The 19,074-nt window shown below is 40.8% G+C and overlaps 3 protein-coding genes across 9 annotated transcripts; 1 reads left to right on the forward strand and 2 right to left on the reverse strand.

Annotated features, from left to right (window-relative positions):
- Nucleotides 1-908: 908 nt before the first annotated feature.
- Nucleotides 909-7,943, forward strand: si:ch73-352p4.8 (cystine/glutamate transporter). Its single transcript, XM_004548412.4, has 12 exons — nt 909-1,206; nt 4,521-4,647; nt 4,725-4,840; nt 4,934-5,059; nt 5,131-5,230; nt 5,412-5,456; nt 5,556-5,679; nt 5,782-5,885; nt 5,968-6,064; nt 6,390-6,539; nt 6,628-6,805; nt 7,033-7,943. The coding sequence occupies exons 1-12, from the start codon at nt 978-980 to the stop codon at nt 7,095-7,097; spliced, it is 1,461 nt and encodes a 486-aa protein (XP_004548469.2). The 5' UTR covers nt 909-977; the 3' UTR covers nt 7,098-7,943.
- Nucleotides 7,376-12,154, reverse strand: LOC112436273 (forkhead box protein M1). 5 transcript variants are annotated; one of them, XM_076875669.1, is made up of 9 exons: nt 12,097-12,154; nt 11,003-11,475; nt 10,779-10,909; nt 10,357-10,548; nt 10,142-10,270; nt 9,823-9,882; nt 9,366-9,414; nt 9,070-9,242; nt 7,376-8,859 (listed from the first exon to the last, which is right to left on the reverse strand). In XM_076875669.1, the coding sequence occupies exons 2-9, from the start codon at nt 11,433-11,435 to the stop codon at nt 8,044-8,046; spliced, it is 1,983 nt and encodes a 660-aa protein (XP_076731784.1). In that variant the 5' UTR covers nt 11,436-11,475; nt 12,097-12,154; the 3' UTR covers nt 7,376-8,043. The 5 variants fall into 5 exon arrangements, with proteins under 5 accessions (XP_076731784.1, XP_024661498.2, XP_024661499.2 ...); XM_024805730.2 differs by lacking the exon at nt 12,097-12,154 and adding an exon at nt 11,724-11,904; XM_024805731.2 differs by lacking the exon at nt 12,097-12,154 and adding an exon at nt 11,724-11,899 and having other exon boundaries at nt 11,033-11,475.
- Nucleotides 12,155-13,805: 1,651 nt separating this feature from the next.
- Nucleotides 13,806-19,036, reverse strand: LOC101468468 (forkhead box protein M1). 3 transcript variants are annotated; one of them, XM_024805728.2, is made up of 9 exons: nt 18,880-19,036; nt 18,080-18,528; nt 17,811-17,959; nt 17,384-17,575; nt 17,164-17,292; nt 16,845-16,904; nt 16,349-16,397; nt 16,053-16,225; nt 13,806-15,842 (listed from the first exon to the last, which is right to left on the reverse strand). In XM_024805728.2, the coding sequence occupies exons 2-9, from the start codon at nt 18,486-18,488 to the stop codon at nt 15,021-15,023; spliced, it is 1,983 nt and encodes a 660-aa protein (XP_024661496.2). In that variant the 5' UTR covers nt 18,489-18,528; nt 18,880-19,036; the 3' UTR covers nt 13,806-15,020. The 3 variants fall into 3 exon arrangements, with proteins under 3 accessions (XP_024661496.2, XP_076731781.1, XP_014263852.3); XM_076875666.1 differs by lacking the exon at nt 18,880-19,036 and adding an exon at nt 18,700-18,856; XM_014408366.3 differs by lacking the exon at nt 16,845-16,904.
- Nucleotides 19,037-19,074: the final 38 nt, after the last annotated feature.

Consider the following 19,074-nt stretch of genomic DNA (forward strand, 5'->3'; position numbering starts at 1 on the left):
ACACCTTCCCACTGTTATTGGTCACACAGTCACTGGAAACCATAACACATTCTCATAAAAATGTAAAAATGCAAAATAATTGACTATAGCAATCAAACCTTTTAAGTAATTGAATTGAGTGGAGGAGAAATCATTCCCATGAGTCTTAGTATCACCAAAGAAAAAATAGTTATACTGTAAAAATTGATTTCCTTACAGTGTTCAGACATATTAATAAAGAACTATACATTAGTGCATGGACAACTTTTACACATAAATTGTTATTTGAAAAAAAGTTTTGATTATGCTGAACATTTTACAAATGATATACTAGAAATGTTTCTCAGTCTGACCGCATTTTGAATGCATCCATGTTTGCATTATCTGAGTGAGAGGAGTTCTGAGTGCAGATGCAGTCATTCACTCGTCATGAATCTTGACAGAAAGAACTTGATGTGTGCTGTGTGTAGAGGAATGTTAACAAGCAGAGCTCCTGCTGATAAAGTGAAGCTGACATCCATGCAGTGGCCACTCAAGTGAAAGTAAGGAATATTAATAAAGTGGCCTCTGTCATTTTTTTTGTTTTTCTGTTGTCTCATATCATTTTTAGTTTTTACATAAAACGTGTATGTACACTGTGTAAAATAGCTTGACAGGACAGATTTTAGTCTGTGTAGATTTTGTTGAAAGTAGCCCTCCTGCAGTCTACGCAGCTGCCTCCACAGCACCCTGACCTGTCTCCGTCTGAACCCACAGGGCCTCTTCCAAGCTGTACACACATCCATCCGCACATCCACAGTGTACAGTGTTAATTGTTGCTTAAGTTTGGAAGACTGCTGGCTTTGTTCCCAGCTCAGCCTGGGCGGGTGGGGTATGAGCCAATGAGAGGTGAAAAAACAGACAGGATTGGGGGGTGGGGGTGTTGTTACAGCCTGTGCTGTTTCTTCCTGCCACAGTGTCCAGCACATTCACCCTGTGACCTACAGCCACAGAGAGAAATGGAGGGGACCAGGATAAAGAAAAGGGGAAATAACAAGATGGCTAAGAGAGATGATGAAGTGGTGTTCCTTCGGAGGCAGATCGGACTGCTGCCTGCCGTGTCCTTCATCATTGGGACTGTGGTGGGCAGTGGGATTTTCATTGCACCGAAAGGAGTCCTGCTGAACAGTGGCAGCGTGGGGTTATCTCTGCTGGTGTGGGTGCTATGTGGTGTCCTTTCTCTCTTTGGTAAGATGAATGACATTTCAGCTGATGTCTGCTTTTGTTCTACCTTTTTCCTGCTATTGTTCTTTGCACTTAAGTGTCAAATATGAGAAACAATGTGTTTTATGAGTAAATAGTGGTAAATGGGGCAGCCATTGAACTGGTGGACAGTTATAAGTATTTGGGGGTTGTTCTTGATAAGACTCTGTCCTTTGAGTCACATCTTGCTGCTACAGTGAAAAAGGTTCAACAAAGACTGTACTTTTTAAGGAGGTTGAGAGGTTTTAATGTTTCATCTGAAATGATGGCTCTTTCTTATAAAAGTTTTATTGAATCTGTTTTAACCTTCTGTATCATTGCTTGGTACGGTAATATGTCCCTGAATAAAAAGACCAGACTTAACAACCTGGTTAAAGTGTCTGGCAAGATTTCAGGGAGGTCTCAGGTCCAGCTTGTGGACTTTTATAACAGGCAGGTGCTGAGGAAGGCAAGCTCTGTCCTGTTGTGTTCAGATCATCCTCTCTTTAATGATTTTCAACTGCTTCCATCAGGTCGTCGTTATAAAGTGCCTGCAGTGAAGACAAAGAGACATAGACTGTCTTTTGTACCTAGTGCTATTATCATAGTTAATAACACTAAACCATAAGTGTTGTTGCCATTGCACATTGCACTTTTTTGATGAAAAATCTAGGTTGTTTTATCAGGCTTATATTATATTATCTTGGTGAGTGTATGTGATGTGTTGGTTGTCTGTTTGTTTGTTTGTACGGACATACTGCAAATCAATTTCCCGTTAGGGACAATACAGTGACCATTGACCACCTAATCATAAAAGCCTAAACATTCACATTCTTTCTCTCACACAGCGCCTAAGCTACGACCTTGGCTCCCTGTTTATCTGCTCCTGCTGCGATGGGGCAGAAAACCTCTCCAGTATGTTCTGTTCTCTTCTAATCAGACAGATAAGGCGATGACTTTCTGCGAACAGTATTTCTTATAACTCAGCAGTATAATGCATCATGAAACAATATCATTCATTCACAATAAATCAGCAGTCTAATGTAATGCAAATCAGTTTAACAAATGCAATAGTTATCACCTTCTTCTAATTCAGGAGAATAATGCAAACTAAAACTACTTAATAATTCACAATCTTTAATTAGGGTCTAACATGGCATAAAATAATATTATAATCCCACAATAGTAAAAAGCTAGATTTATGTTGGTGTCATGATTGCACAAATGGACAGCCCAGTTCAGTCCTGGAAAGAGACACAAATCCATTTAGGGTTGCATCAAGAATGGCATGTGGTGCATGAAAAACCTGCCAAATCAAACATGTGGAGCTACCTGCAGCACTGTCAGTCTCGGTCGTTGTGTCCTTGGGCAAGACACTTCACCCGTTGCCTACTGGTGGTGGTCAGAGGGCCCGGTGGCGCCAGTGTCCGGCAGCCTCGCCTCTGTCAGTGCGCCCCAGGGTGGCTGTGGCTACAATGTAGCTTGCCATCACCAGTGTGTGAATGTGTGTGTGAATGTGTGTGTGAATGGGTGGATGACTGGATGTGTAAAGTGCTTTGGGGTCCTTAGGGACTAGTAAAGCGCTATACAAATACAGGGAGTGCAGAATTATTAGGTAAATGAGTATTTTGTCCACATCATCCTCTTCATGCATGTGTTCTTACTCCAAGCTGTATAGGCTCGAAAGCCTACACCAATTAAGCATATTAGGTGATGTGCATCTCTGTAATGAGAAGGGGTGTGGTCTAATGACATCAACACCCTATATCAGGTGTGCATAATTATTAGGCAACGTCCTTTCCTTTGGCAAAATGGGTCAAAAGAAGGACTTGACAGGCTCAGAAAAGTCAAAAATAGTGAGATATCTTGCAGAGGGATGCAGCAGTCTCAAAATTGCAAAGCTTCTGAAGCGTGATCAACGAACAATCAAGCGTTTCATTCAAAATAGTCAACAGGGTCGCAAGAAGCATGTGGAAAAACCAAGGCGCAAAATAACTGCCCATGAACTGAGAAAAGTCAAGCGTGCAGCTGCCAAGATGCCACTTGCCACCAGTTTGGCCATATTTCAGAGCTGCAACATCACTGGAGTGCCCAAGAGCACAAGGTGTGCAATACTCAGAGACATGGCCAAGGTAAGAAAGGCTGAAAGACGACCACCACTGAACAAGACACACAAGCTGAAACGTCAAGACTGGGCCAAGAAATATCTCAAGACTGGTTTTTCTAAGGTTTTATGGACTGATGAAATGAGAGTGAGTCTTGATGGGCCAGATGGATGGGCCCGTGGCTGGATTGGTAAAGGGCAGAGAGCTCCAGTCCGACTCAGACACCAGCAAGGTGGAGGTGGAGTACTGGTTTGGGCTGGTATCATCAAAGATGAGCTTGTGGGGCCTTTTCGGGTTGAGGATGGAGTCAAGCTCAACTCCCAGTCCTACTGCCAGTTTCTGGAAGACACCTTCTTCAAGCAGTGGTACAGGAAGAAGTCTGCATCCTTCAAGAAAAACATGATTTTCATGCAGGACAATGCTCCATCACACGCGTCCAAGTACTCCACAGCGTGGCTGGCAAGAAAGGGTATAAAAGAAGAAAAACTAATGACATGGCCACCTTGTTCACCTGATCTGAACCCCATTGAGAACCTGTGGTCCATCATCAAATGTGAGATTTACAAGGAGGGAAAACAGTACACCTCTCTGAACAGTGTCTGGGAGGCTGTGGTTGCTGCTGCACGCAATGTTGATGGTGAACAGATCAAAACACTGACAGAATCCATGGATGGCAGGCTTTTGAGTGTCCTTGCAAAGAAAGGTGGCTATATTGGTCGCTGATTTGTTTTTGTTTTGTTTTTGAATGTCAGAAATGTATATTTGTGAATGTGGAGATGTTATATTGGTGTCACTGGTAAAAATAAATAATTGAAATGGGTATATATTTGTTTTTTGTTAAGTTGCCTAATAATTCTGCACAGTAATAGTCACCTGCACACACAGATATCCCCCTAAAATAGCTAAAACTAAAAACAAACTAAAAACTACTTCCAAAAACATTCAGCTTTGATATTAATGAGTTTTTTGGGTTCATTGAGAACATGGTTGTTGTTCAATAATAAAATTATTCCTCAAAAATACAACTTGCGTAATAATTCTGCACTCCCTGTACAGGCCATTTACCTTTTTTTTCACTGTTGTAAATAAGGGGAAGCTGAAAGTAGCTTTTAAAACTACTTAAAAGACATTCTAAAAATTTTGCCATTTAATAATTATAAAGTAAAAGTCATACTCTTATTTCTCCAAAACTCTGCTCTGCCTCTGGCCTATTAGGAGCCCTCTGTTATGCAGAACTGGGCACCACTTTTACAAAATCAGGGGGTCACTACACATACCTGCTGGAGACTTTGGGGCCTCTGCCTGCCTTCCTACGACTCTGGAATGAGTTTTTATTCATCAGGTATGGTTTTTACTGGTTCTAAAAAAAAATTTAACTGCCTCAAACATAATACTCACAAAGATATTGTCCACCTCTAGGCCATCTGTTGCGTCTTATGTCTCCCTTGCCTTTGGTCATTATGTGGTGGAGCCATTCTTCACACCCTGTGCTGCTCCCATAGTGCTCATCAGACTTGTCAGTATCCTTGGAGTGAGTGAGTGCTTTTATAACTCATCTGTGTCTGGAGCACTTTATGTGTAGAACAACACATATCTTTAACCAGTTCTTTGTCTTTGTGTCGCTTCAGCGTTTGTCGTAGCCGTCAATTGCTGGAGTGTGAACATGGCCTTTCGCACTCAAGTCGCCTTGACTTTCATTAAGATATTTGCCCTGGCCCTCATCATCGTCCCAGGGTTCATTGCACTGGCCAAAGGTGAGAGCACCTAATTGTTAAACCTAAGACAGAGTTGGTATTCAGCTCATTTATTCTCTCTGTCTTTGCAGGGAAGACAGAAAATTTCCAGAATGGTTTCGAGGTTGATTTGTTAACACTGGATAAGTTGCCACTGGCCTTCTATAGCGGCCTCTATGCCTATGGTGGATGGTAAGTGTACAGTGGTTTGAGGATCAGTGCAAATTCAATGTATTTTACTGTGTATCACACGGTATTCAAAACTCTTTCCCCCAGTAATAGTGAAAAGAACCATAAATTACATGACAATGTATGTACTGTAACTAACAATCAAAGCTTTATGTCTGAGTCTTGGCTTTCTCTTTTCCTCTAGGTTTAATTTGAACTTTATCACAGAAGAAGTCACAAACCCTAATAGGTATTTTAGCATGAAACATCTGCTATAGTCTGTCGTTTTTTTTGAAAACCAAGTTGCCTCCTGCTGTTATATCTCTCTGTGTGTATCCCGCTTTATCAGAAACATGCCACTGGCAATAATCTTGTCCATTGTGGCAGTGACAGTCTTTTATGTGCTTGTTAATGTGGCCTACTACACCATGATGACTCCCGCTGAGGTGCTTCTGTCAGATGCTGTGGCTGTGGTCAGTTCTATTTCTTGCTTTATGTATCATTAAAAAAAAGGAAAAACTAGAGTAAATGTGGTATGTCACTGTTGGTCTGATCTGCTGTTTGTGCCTCTGCAGACATTTGCCAACCGTGCTTTTCAGGGGTTGGCTCCTGTGATCCCCGTTCTTGTTGCCATATCTTGCCTTGGAGCACTTCACGGTGGCTTCTTTGGGGCACCTAGGTAATCTGAGGACCATAAAGGTTTAGTATTGTCATTTTTTTTGTGTGTGTGCCTGAATTCTAATGAGAGCTCTGTGTTGCAGGATGCTGTTTGTGGGAGCCAGGGAAGGCCACTGGCCAGCCATCTTTTCCATGATTCACATCCGCAGACAAACACCTTTACCTGCTGTGTTGTTCCTGGTAAACTACTTTTAAAACAGCTGAAGCAATCTAAACAAATAAATAGATGACTTATTCTATTTATTATGTTGCATTATTAAAATTGAGAATACGCAGTAAAACAATTATAACATTTTATTTGTATTAAGTTTATCCATGTCATATGAATAATAACAATAGGATCCAGGCACAGGATAAAGAGGCTGGTTGAAAATGGGAAACACAAAGCCTTAATCCAGATCTAAAGGAATGAGGGGTTGCACAGGGTCTGACAAAGAGATATAATGTGATACTCTTAAAATAGTGGCTTCATAACTATCTTGCTTGTGTCCCTGTGTCCCTTTAGTACCCCTTGGTAATTTTCATGTTAATCACTGGAGAGATTTACCAGCTCCTCAACTTTGCATCCTTTTCACGCTGGTTCTTCATCGCCTTGGTAACCTTGGGGATGCTCATACATCGATATCGTTTTCCTCTCCATCCAAGACCTTTTAAGGTTAGCATACTGAACTCAAAAAAACCTCCCTTTATCTTACTGCTGCACACTACGCTGACCAACTTGTTTTATTTGTTGTAATGTGAAGGTGCCCTTGGTCATTGGAATCACCTTCACAATGGTCTCCTTCTTCATTGTGGGTCTGTCTCTTTACTCTGACCCCTGGAACACAGGACAAAGTTGTGCTCTAACACTGACTGGTGTCCCAGTTTACTATGTTACTGTCTACCGCTTTCGTTTGCCCCGTAGATGCAGGCGCATATTTGGTAAGTTGTACCAATATTCTTCTTCAGAATGTATTAACATGATAGTTTTCGTCATGGGACTGAATTTAGTGGCTCTATTTTTAATATTAAACATAGGCATCTTTGGTAGTGTCAAATGATCATATATGCCTGCTTGTTTTTGTTAAGAAGGAAGAGGATGAGTGAAATCGAGAAACTCAGTTGCTTGTAGTGAACAAACTAATTCTGACTTTCCTCAATTCTCCCAGACTACTGCAGCAAACAGCTACAGATCCTTCTAGAAGTGGCTCAACAGGAAGTCCAGACTTACTGAAGACCCAAGAGGCATCCTGCATTCTACTTGCAGACTACACGGATACTACCTGGACAAAACATTAAGAAGACATTTTTAACAGTTTAAACAAATGTTTCATTTTGTACTACTTTTATATAAAGAGCCACGTGTTTAGAGAAACTAACTGCATCAATTATGCAAGTATGTAGTGTTTATACCAGAGACCTTACAAAAAAAGTACTTAAAGTTTCAAAGATGCACTCAAAATGTTCATTTTGAAACGTTAGTTAAAATGACATTTTTGAACAGACAACCTATGATAGTTTAAACCTTTATTGAAATATAAACAGAAATAAGCAGTCTTGCTACACAGTTTTTCAAATAAAATACGCTATGTGCAAAAGGGTTCATTGCTGTATTGAAGAATATTTCAGGGTGTAGAAATTACGCCTTGTCTCTACATTAAATTTGATCTGAGCAAGACAAAAGATCAAAGTTTGCTTATACCCAAAAACATAAGTAAAAAATCTTCATGTTATATGAGGCACCAACACATTGATTGTTGTCTTAGAAACACAGAGTTTAGTCAGGTACAAGGTCTGAAAACTGCTAGAAACCACAACATTTCACTCTTGCATACACAAGGACAATTACTGTGAGAATTTATGAAGTCATGTGATAAAGAAAGCCCTACAGTTAAATAAAGAAACAGTCCTGTTCCTGTTAGTGCTATTTGTCAAGGCCTATTACTAGCAATCCTCCATCACAATCTATTATTCTAAGTCAGCTCTAAGACGCTGACTCAAACTGCAGTGAAGCATCTTGAAAATATATCCTTTAAAATTTGTGTAGAAGCTAAATTATATATTAAAATGTGCAAATCAATTTGGTGTGGGCCTAATCATGTAGTGTTTACACAAAGAAAAAAAAAGGAAAAAGAAACAGGTGACACTGCTTAGCCATAGAATGTGTTTCGGCTTTCTGGCTATTTCAACTGAGGGATGAACTCAGACCAGCTGATGTTCGCCATACCAAGGTCGTCATCATCCAGACCAGAGAAGCTAACATCCAACAATAAATCGCTCAGGCTGTCGTTCATGGTATCCAAGACGAGGCCCTCTGTGATTGAGCGATTGGCTGTTGTGGAACTGCCTCCCTGCAGAAGCTCTCTGGAGCAGCTACTTTTGAGGCATTCGGTGGGCGACTCTGCTGGTCCGGTCACTCTGGAGGGAGCAGATGTGAGCAGCTCTCTTGGGGAGTTAAACAGAGGCAAGTCTTTAAAGGGAGTGCTGCTGAAGCTGAAGGTGGTGTAGTCGTGTTGTGGAGTATCTGTGGGACCACCTGGTGTACGAATAGGGCTCAAGTGTAGAATATCTTGGCTTCCTTTGTCTACCGGGGTCACTTTAAAAGACGCAACATAAGAAGGTGGCTTGCTGGGGGTGGATGAGGTCAAATGGCTTCTACTTTTTATCGGGGTTTTGAATGAGAACTCCCTATCTGGGCTTTCCTGCCCATGCTTGTCTTCATCCAGCTCAATATGTGGATTGTCCTGGAATGTCGAAGCATCGGAGGCTACGCCAGAGTCAAAGAAATTACTTTCGTGGCAGAGGAGAACAGGCTCTTCATTCACAGAGAGAACCAAGCGCTGTTTGCGCCGTGAGCTGCTGGCTTGTCTCTTTGGAGGAGCTTTGGGGGTCTCGCATTTAATTGGAACACATACCAGCTCCTCCTTCACTTCTACCTTAAAGTCCGTATTCTTCTGAGGAGATATCATCACAGCTGGGGAATCACTTCGTGTCACCTGTCAGACATGCAACCATTCCCATTAAAATCTTAGTGGTATGGGTGAAGTTCATACTCATCTCTATGCACATAATGTTGTCAATGTAAACTCTAGGGAGTTCCAAGAAATACTTGTTTTGAAAAGGAGTTTGCAACTTGCATAGCTTATGAAGTAAAACAACAACAACAACACATTTTAAAAAGCTGAAATATATGAGAAATTCATTACCTTCGGTGCTATGCGGACTCTCTTTGTTCCTCGTGAATTGTTCCCCTTCTGCTGGGAGCAGGGCGGAGGAAAAGGGGTAGAAGTGGATGGCAGGTAGACAGAAGGAGTGACGGGGAGCTGTATGGGCACCAAGTATGAATCGGTTCGAGGCAGAAGAGGTTTCATCTTTCTCTCTGAACACAGAAAACACATCAACATTGCACTACACATTTCCAAACTAAACAGCAGTTTGCCAACCTCTGACTTTTCTCAAGTCTCAAATTTATAAAACAACTCATACATTTCTTTTAACTCACCAGAGCTAGTTGGTGTTTTTCTTGCATCTGGAAGTGTCCTCTTTTGGTGCTGTGAAAAGTAAGATGAGACAGAAATTATATCAGTTAGGAGCCTTACTGTGCTGCCACCTAACAACAATAACTTGGCGTTCTGTCCAAAATTTGGCCCTTCATAGCCGACCCTACATCTTTACTGATATGAGAGGAATAAAAGCTTTATGATTGTATGGATACCAGACATTAGGAGAAACAAGTGCTCTTAAAGCACATTAGCCTTTCAGACTGACTTCAGCCTCTCTGCTTCCCTGCTGCTCTCGTCTCCTCCTGCAACAAAAACAGGTGTAGCTACACTCTGTGGGTCTGAAAGTCTGGTGACAAATAGATTCATGAACGTTCAGATTTTTCTGAGGTTGTGACTTGAAGATGGCTCCTGAAGAACTAAAAGAAAAGAAAAAGAAAGGGGCTAAATCAGTCTTACTTGATTAGCCAGTAAAAGCATTGGCACAGGAACAGTGGCAGTCACTGGATCACAGCCCGGCTACAGAGAGAGATGTGAAGTGAGATTAGGGGGAAAATAAGATGAAAAACAACATGAGGAATCTCAAAACACTCTCAAGGTGTCAGCCATGAAAAAAACAAAACAATTGAAAAACAAGGATCCAAGCAAAATCATTATATAAACACAAGGTAAAACAATAAGCATTTAACAAGCATTCTTGCAACAAAACATTCAGGCCAAGTACCACAAATGTTCCCAGATATCACCGATGTAAAAGCAACGAGTCAGCTGCACTCACCTTGTACACATGATCAAGTGTGAGGCATCGATTGGCTTCAGGTCGGATAGTCCAGAAAGACATTTTACCATCTGGAGACGTTTCACGAATGAACAGGTCATGCACAGAGAGGTTATGGCGGATGGAATTCTGCAATTATAAATGAAAAAGTATTTGAAAACTGCTGCTTGCTGCAGAGCTGTGAACATATCACACTTTCAGCAGCTCTGAAGTACCTTCCAGCCTGGTTTGGCCACATCTCTATAGTAAGGGAAGTTGTCCTCAATCCACATGTAAATCTCGTTTAGGGTCATCCTCCTGTTCTTTCTGCTATTGATAGCAAACTGGATCATGACCATGTAGGAGTACGGTGGCCTCTCTGAAATGGGTTGCTGAGGAGCTTCTGCACTGGTATGTGTATTGTGTGCCTATATGACAAAAAACAAACAAACAACAGTCAATAAATCTGACAGTGTAACTATTTTCTGTAATCAGACTACTATTGCTGTCATTATAAATCACAGTCATGACCAGTTGGTTACGAAAGGGTGTTTAGGGAACATGTAGCAACATGTCTGGGGTTAATGTTGCCTTCAGACAAGTTTGTGTCGGCACATAAAAGGGGGGAAAAAGCAGGTGACAAGAAAAAGCTCTGAACCTGAAAAGTCTGTAGTAAAGGGTTCTGGTTCTCCTTGCTGCTGAGCTGCTTTGTAGAATTTGGCTCCAAGGCACATGTGCTCATCCTACCAAGGCTGTCATCTAAAGGACTGTAATTGACATCCTTATTCCCTAGTATCAGACAGAGGAAAAACAAGCACTAAATTCCACACTTATACTTTAAGTATTATCCTAAACATTAATAAAAGAAATTTTTTTCCGTACATGGTTTAATTTCAGTTAGAAGTTTGTCACCTGGGAAACTGCGTGTAGTTTCAGCTTTGACTTTATGTCCTTCTGTACTCCTTGTAGCAGCCGCTTCAGCAGCAGACTGAGGATCAGCTCCATAGTCCCACTTGTTGCCACTCCCACTCAGAAGAATGAACTTGTTTGGGCCCTGGGCACCACACTCATTGCCTTTAGCTGTGAGGTCCCCAATAACACTTTGAAGATCTGCTGTTTCGGGAAAGTATACCAACCGAGTATCAGACTTGGATGGATGGTCCATGATGCGGATACCACCAGGAAAGCTCTGAACAGCAGCTGGTATTGACGGATCTTTGGAGCCTGATTCTCCAGGCTGTGAATCCGTCGCATTTTGATGAAAAGGCAGTTTTCTTCTTTTGAGAATCCGGGGTCTCGTCGGGCTCCGTCTCATGGTCAGATCATTGAAATGTGCCAAGTTGTTCAGAGGTATTCTGCACAAAAAACACAAACGAGCCTGAACAACGGAGATTAACTGTTACAACAAGAGTTAACAGTAACGGTAACGTTTAGCTGGGAGATGGAAATTATCAAGTCAGTTACTGGCGTTAGCCATCAAGTCCGTTCACAGCAATTCAGTCTAGATCAACTCGGAAAACTCACCGATTTAGCTCAAATACTGATCATAATAAATCGTACACTAAACGGGTTAAATGTCATCTAAGTAAAACCAAGTCCGCACCTTTTTTCTTTCCTTTTATATCTTGAACTCCTCACTTAAGCGGCTGATTTTCTTCAGTTAGTGATGTTTCCGGACGATTTCAAGCTTCTCGAACAACAGACGTTAGCTAATGTTTTTAACCTTCTGGGTTTGTTCAAAATCACAATCCTTTCAGCTTGTTCGTTGCAAAAAGTGTCCACCAATAAATTAGGTGTGTAATTTTTATTATTTTTATGGGGGGTTGTTGCTATTTTTACTGCATAAAGTTTTTAACTAACATCAGTTTTTTTCATAAATATAAAATAGTCATTCCTTTTTTTCTTTTACATTTTAACCTTTAAGAAAACAGTTTGTTTGTACAATGTACTTGTTGGAAGACAACCTCAAAACTCACCATTTCATTTATTCGCATGCTACTGGATTTTCTTGTATTATTAATGGTAGAGTCTGGGACATGAAATCGATTAACAGCAACATCGATTATTATGAATTGTTATTTTTGTGCATGGAAAGCAAACCAGATAAAACTCCCACTCAGCTTATTCGTGGCAAAATGGCCACCTTTTGTTTAGGTTTATAAAATACTATCAAATTAATATATATATATATATATATATATATATATATATATATATATATATATATTTATTTATTTATTTTTTCCACTTTGACCGACTTGATTTTTTAAATTAGCATCAGTTCTGGTCATGAAAACCAAAATTTCATTCAAATTCCGAATTTCAACCCTTTCAATACCAGTTAGATCACATAATTGTAATGATCTACAAAAAGATAAAATAATAAAATGACTATTTTCCCCAAATAATACATACAATCTGATTTCTTTTTCCCCCATGATTGCAGTTAGATGTATATCAGTAATTAACAGTATCAATGATTATATAGTCATCATACTTTTTTTTTTTTTGCACAGAAAAGCAGAAAAACTCCCACTCAGCATGTTCATGGCCAAAAGTGGCCACCTCCTGTTTACATTTAGAAAATGCTATAAAATGAATATATGTTAAAACAATTTCCATTTGATTTTTCAAACTGGCATCAGTCCTTGCCATAAAAACCAAACTTTTATTCTGATTCCCCCCCCCCCAGTGGCTGAGGTCACCAGCATGCGTCCCAGCTTTTCCAGGATCATTAGGTTTTAGACTCCACCAACTCCTGTGAAGTGGTTTCTAAGGGACAAAGACATTGTATTTCAAGACATCCAGGAGACTATAGAAAAAAGCCAGCACCCAGCACCCAGCAGCTAGTTTTCCTTCAGCAACTCAAGGTGCCAACATCCTGTCTAGGTCATCCACACTATTCAATTGTGCAGACCAGGATTGCTTCTTGCTTCAGGCTTCCTCTATTCCCCATCACTGACTGCTGGTTCCCTGTGTGTTGTTGTCAAAATAAGCCCATTCCTCCGTTGCTTTGGCATCGTAGTTTTGGTGAAGGAAAAAGACAGACAACAAAATCTTTGCCTGTTGCAACTGGACAAGCTGGTTTTTCCTTCACTCAGTTGCCAGCCCTTCTTGCCAGAAAAAATTGATCTGGAAGGTGTTAGGCTTACTTGTAGCAGTAGCACTGACTGCACCTGTATAAACTCCAGGACAGAACTACAAAGTGTTTGTTGCTGTTTGCGTTGCAGCTGCGAACTCTGCAAAATGTCCTGTGAGGGTTGTTTTTTTTCAAGAGTTAATATTTTGGGTATGGTATCTTTTTTTTAATTAAAAATACAAGAATAAAGGTGCTTTTAGCATTTGCTGTTTGATTGCAGTTTGTCTTGCAAATACATATTTGTGCTGCAGAATCATGCACAAACAAACTATTATCTGAGAAGCTCAAGATCAAACCTGTGTCAACATCGTGTCATTCTTTTGGTCCATTGGAATGCGGTAAGCCATCATACGGTCCTACTGGAAACTAAGAACATCACATGAAATTGCTTATTTGGGCAAAAATGGATAAATGTCATTTGTTGAAAAAAATATTACAAACTACCATTTTCATGCGGTGAGTTTAGAATAAAATCAATTTTACCCAAATTGCATGATTCAGTACCGTCACTAACAAGGAATTAAACATTTTTGAACAGACAATCTATGATAGTTTACACCTTTAATGAAATATAAACAGAAATACCTCAATGCACGGCAAAACCTCACTAAACCATCAAGTTTCACATCAACAAAGGACTAATGAAGTCATAGGTATGCAACACTTTGTGGCATCTTTAAAAACAGGTATTTATCCTCCAGAGTTGGGGCTGCAAAAACTACAGTGAATATTAAACTCCAAGACTGTGTGAATGAAGTCACTGCATGCATTTTTTGTAGGTTAAAGGTGCCCTGGAAATGAGTGATATTAGCATACACAAGGACAATTACTGTGAGAATTTATGAAGTCATGTGATAAAGACAGTTCTACAGTTAAATACAGAAACAGTCCTATCCCTGTTAGTGCTATTTGTCAAGGCCTATTACTAGCAATCCTCCATCACAATCTATTATTCTAAGTCAGCTCTAAGACGCTGACTCAAACTGCAGTGAAGCATCCTGCTGGCTGATCAGAAAATATCACATACTTTAAAATTTGTGTAGAAGCTAAATTATATATTAAAATGTGCAAATCAACATACATATACACTTACATATTTCTCTTCTTATGCATGTTCTTCAAGAAGACAGACAAATAACACAAATAAGGAAAACCATAAAACACAAAGAGGCCCAAATATGTGAAGAAATTCAAAGAAAAAGAAGTGACACCGAGGCAATCATTGACTGATCCAATGAATGAAAAACTCAAAGGTAAAACCATCAAACAGTAATTGAGACTGAAGCATCCCTGTAATCTATTTATCAATGTTACATTTCCCCCCTCATGTGGTAGCCAGAACCCTCCAGCAGCAAGGCAGATGTAAAAGAAACTTGAAGCTAAAAGCTCCTAAACTACTGCAAATAGGAGGTCTGAATAAGTCTCCAATAAGAAGTTTAAAATTGCAGCATCAAGTGGGCTTTATTTGAAGTTGTTTTGGTATAATCATAGGTATGCTTCTGAATATTTGACAACCAAAGTAAATCAGAGCACTCTAGAGCACTACAAAATTTCTTCCTACATCAACAGCCTCGCCTTCTATTGAGAGAAATCCTCTTCAATATGGACAGTTCGGATGGTTTAAATAGTGTCAGATCTAAATTTGTTTCTGTCTTGCTGCTTTGGTGTGGGCCTAATCATGTAGTGTTTACACAAAGAAAAAAAAAGGGAAAAAGAAACAGGTGACACTGCTTAGCCATAGAATGTGTTTCGGCCCTCTGGCTATTTCAACTGAGGGATGAACTCAGACCAGCTGATGTTCGCCATACCAAGGTCGTCATCATCCAGACCAGAGAAGCTAATATCCACCAATATCTTGCTCAGGCTGTCGTTCATGGTATCCAAGACGAGGCCCTCTGTGATTGAGCGATTGGCTGCTGTGGAACTGCCTCCCTGCAGAAGCTCTCTGGAGCAGCTACTTTTGAGGCATTCGGTGGGCGACTCTGCTGGTCCGGTCACTCTGGAGGGAGCAGATGTGAGCAGCTCTCTTGGGGAGTTAAACAGAGGCAAGTCTTTAAAGGGAGTGCTGCTGAAGCTGAAGGTGGTGTAGTCGTGTTGTGGAGTATCTGTGGGACCACCTGGTGTACGAATAGGGCTGAAGTCCAGAATATTTTGGCTTCCTTTGCCCACCGGGGTCACTTTCCAAGACTCAAGTGCAACATAAGAAGGTGGCTTGCTGGGGGTGGATGAGGTCAAATGGCTTCTACTTTTTATCGGGGTTTTGAATGAGAACTCCCTATCTGGGCTTTCCTGCCCATGCTTGTCTTCATCCAGCTCAATATGTGGATTGTCCTGGAATGTCGAAGCATCGGAGGCTACGCCAGAGTCAAAGAAATTACTTTCGTGGCAGAGGAGAACAGGCTCTTCATTCACAGAGAGAACCAAGCGCTGTTTGCGCCGTGAGCTGCTGGCTTGTCTCTTTGGAGGAGCTTTGGGGGTCTCGCATTTAATTGGAACACATACCAGCTCCTCCTTCACTTCTACCTTAAAGTCCGTATTCTTCTGAGGAGATATCATCACAGCTGGGGAATCACTTTGTGTCACCTGTCAGACATGCAACCATTCCCATTAAAATCTTAGTGGTATGGGTGAAGTTCATACTCATCTCTATGCACATAATGTTGTCAATGTAAACTCTAGGGAGTTCCAAGAAATACTTGTTTTGAAAAGGAGTTTGCAACTTGCATAGCTTATGAAGTAAAACAACAACAACAACACATTTTAAAAAGCTGAAATATATGAGAAATTCATTACCTTCGGTGCTATGCGGACTCTCTTTGTTCCTCGTGAATTGTTCCCCTTCTGCTGGGAGCAGGGCGGAGGAAAAGGGGTAGAAGTGGATGGCAGGTAGACAGAAGGAGTGACGGGGAGCTGTATGGGCACCAAGTATGAATCGGTTCGAGGCAGAAGAGGTTTCATCTTTCTCTCTGAACACAGAAAACACATCAACATTGCACTACACATTTCCAAACTAAACAGCAGTTTGCCAACCTCTGACTTTTCTCAAGTCTCAAATTTATAAAACAACTCATACATTTCTTTTAACTCACCAGAGCTAGTTGGTGTTTTTCTTGCATCTGGAAGTGTCCTCTTTTGGTGCTGTGAAAAGTAAGATGAGACAGAAATTATATCAGTTAGGAGCCTTACTGTGCTGCCACCTAACAACAATAACTTGGCGTTCTGTCCAAAATTTGGCCCTTCATAGCCGACCCTACATCTTTACTGATATGAGAGGAATAAAAGCTTTATGATTGTATGGATACCAGACATTAGGAGAAACAAGTGCTCTTAAAGCACATTAGCCTTTCAGGCTGACTTCAGCCTCTCTGCTTCCCTGCTGCTCTCGTCTCCTCCTGCAACAAAAACAGGTGTAGCTACACTCTGTGGGTCTGAAAGTCTGGTGACAAATAGATTCATAAACGTTCTGATTTTTCTGGCCCTTCTCGGCTTACTGCTGCCTGAGTGCGATTTAAAGATGGCTTCTGAAGAACTACAAAAAAAAAAAAAAAAAAAAAAAAAAAAAGAAAGGGGCTAAATCAGTCTTACTTGATTAGCCAGTAAAAGCATTGGCACAGGAACAGTGGCAGTCACTGGATCACAGCCCGGCTACAGAGAGAGATGTGAAGTGAGATTAGGGGGAAAATAAGATGAAAAACAACATGAGGAATCTCAAAACACTCTCAAGGTGTCAGCCATAAAAACAAACAAACAATTGAAAGACAAGGATCCAAGAATAATCATTATATAAACACAAGGTAAAACAATAAGCATTTAACAAGCATTCTTGCAACAAAACATTCAGGCCAAGTACCACAAATGTTCCCAGAAATCACCGATGTAAAAGCAACGAGTCAGCTGCACTCACCTTGTACACATGATCAAGTGTGAGGCATCGATTGGCTTCAGGTCGGATAGTCCAGAAAGACATTTTACCATCTGGAGACGTTTCACGAATGAACATGTCATGCAGAGAAAGGTTATGGCGGATGGAATTCTGCAATTATAAATGAAAAGAAAAAGTATTTGAAAACTGCTGCTTGCTGCAGAGCTGTGAACATATCACACTTTCAGCAGCTCTGAAGTACCTTCCAGCCTGGTTTGGCCACATCTCTATAGTAAGGGAAGTTGTCCTCAATCCACATGTAAATCTCTTTGAGGGTCATCCTCCTGTTCTTTCTGCTATTGATAGCAAACTGGATCATGGCCATGTAGGAGTACGGTGGCCTCTCTGAAATGGGTTGCTGAGGAGCTTCTGCACTGGTATGTGTATTGTGTGCCTATATGACAAAAAACAAACAAACAACAGTCAATAAATCTGACAGTGTAACTATTTTCTGCAATCAGACTACTATTGCTGTTATTGCAAATCCCAGCTGTGACCAACTTGTCAAGAAAGGGTGTTTAGGGAACATGTAGCAGTATGTCTGGGGTCAATGTTGCCTTCAGAAAAGTATGCACCCCCCCTCAAAAAAATAAAACAAGGCAGGTAAGTGACAAGAAAAAGCTCTGAACCTGAAAGGTCTGTGGTAAAAGTTTTTGGTTCTCCTTGCTGCTGAGCTGCTTTGTAGAATTTGGCTCCAAGGCACATGTGCTCATCTTACCCAACCACTGAATGTTGGTAAGGCTGTCATCCAATGGACCACAGTTTACATCCTTATTCACTAGTATCAGACAGAGAGGGAAAAAAGCACTGAATTCCACACTTATACATTAAGCATTATCCTAAACATAAAAAAAAACCACTTTAAATTATTATTTAATTTCAGTTAGAAATTTGTCACCTGGGAAATTGCTTGTAGTTTCAGCTTTAACTGTATGTCCTTCTGTACTCCTTGTAGCAGCCGCTTCAGCAGCAGACTGAGAATCAAGTCCATAGTCCCACTTGTTGCCACTCCCACCTCCATTCAGAAGAATGAACTTGTTTGGGCCCTGGGCACCACATTCCTTGCCTTTAGCTGTGAGGGCCCCAATAACACTTTGAAGATTTGCTTTTTCCGGAATGACAACCACCTGAGTATCAGACTTGGATGGATGGTCCATGATGCGGATACCATCAGAAAAGCTCTGAGCGGCAGCTGGTTTTGACGGTTCTTTGGAGCCTGATTCTCCAGGCTGTGAATCCGTCGCATTTTGATGAAAAGGCAGTTTTCTTCTTTTAAGAATCAGGGGTCTCCTCGGGCTCCGTCTCATGGTCAGATCATTGAAATGTGCCAAGTTGTTCAGGGGTATTCTGCACACACACACACACACACACACACACAACTACAAATGAGAATGAACAACGAAGATTAACAGTTACAACAAGAGTAAACAGTAACATTATATAATAGCTACGGGACTCGAGAAACGTTTGGCCCCCTAACCATTTTGACAATTATTGAAACATTAGCATATAACTTACATTAAAGTCAGCAACTGATTTGTGTCGTTATACCTAAACAAATTCAATTTTTCCAGCGTTAGGTTTTCTTGCACCTGACGATAAAAGCTAACGCTAGCGTACGCTGAGGTAGTCTGCTAAGCTACGTTAGCAAGGTGCCTAGTTCACTACACTGCTCCAACAAACGGCAAAAAACCTGACCTTCATATTACTGCGAAGTTTCAGAAGATTCCGTTTAGCTTGAGTCCAACCAGTAATGGTTCATATTCGTGTTTAAAATAACCGAAAACATCTAAAACAGCCTTTTATTTAATGTTATTTACATGACGTCAATACGATTCACACGCGATTTTGAATTTTGGCGCTGTGGGTGCGGCCTCCCGTCACTTTGATCAC

This window comes from Maylandia zebra, linkage group LG17 (genome assembly GCF_041146795.1).
Source record: "Maylandia zebra isolate NMK-2024a linkage group LG17, Mzebra_GT3a, whole genome shotgun sequence".
Classification (NCBI taxonomy): domain Eukaryota; kingdom Metazoa; phylum Chordata; class Actinopteri; order Cichliformes; family Cichlidae; genus Maylandia; species Maylandia zebra.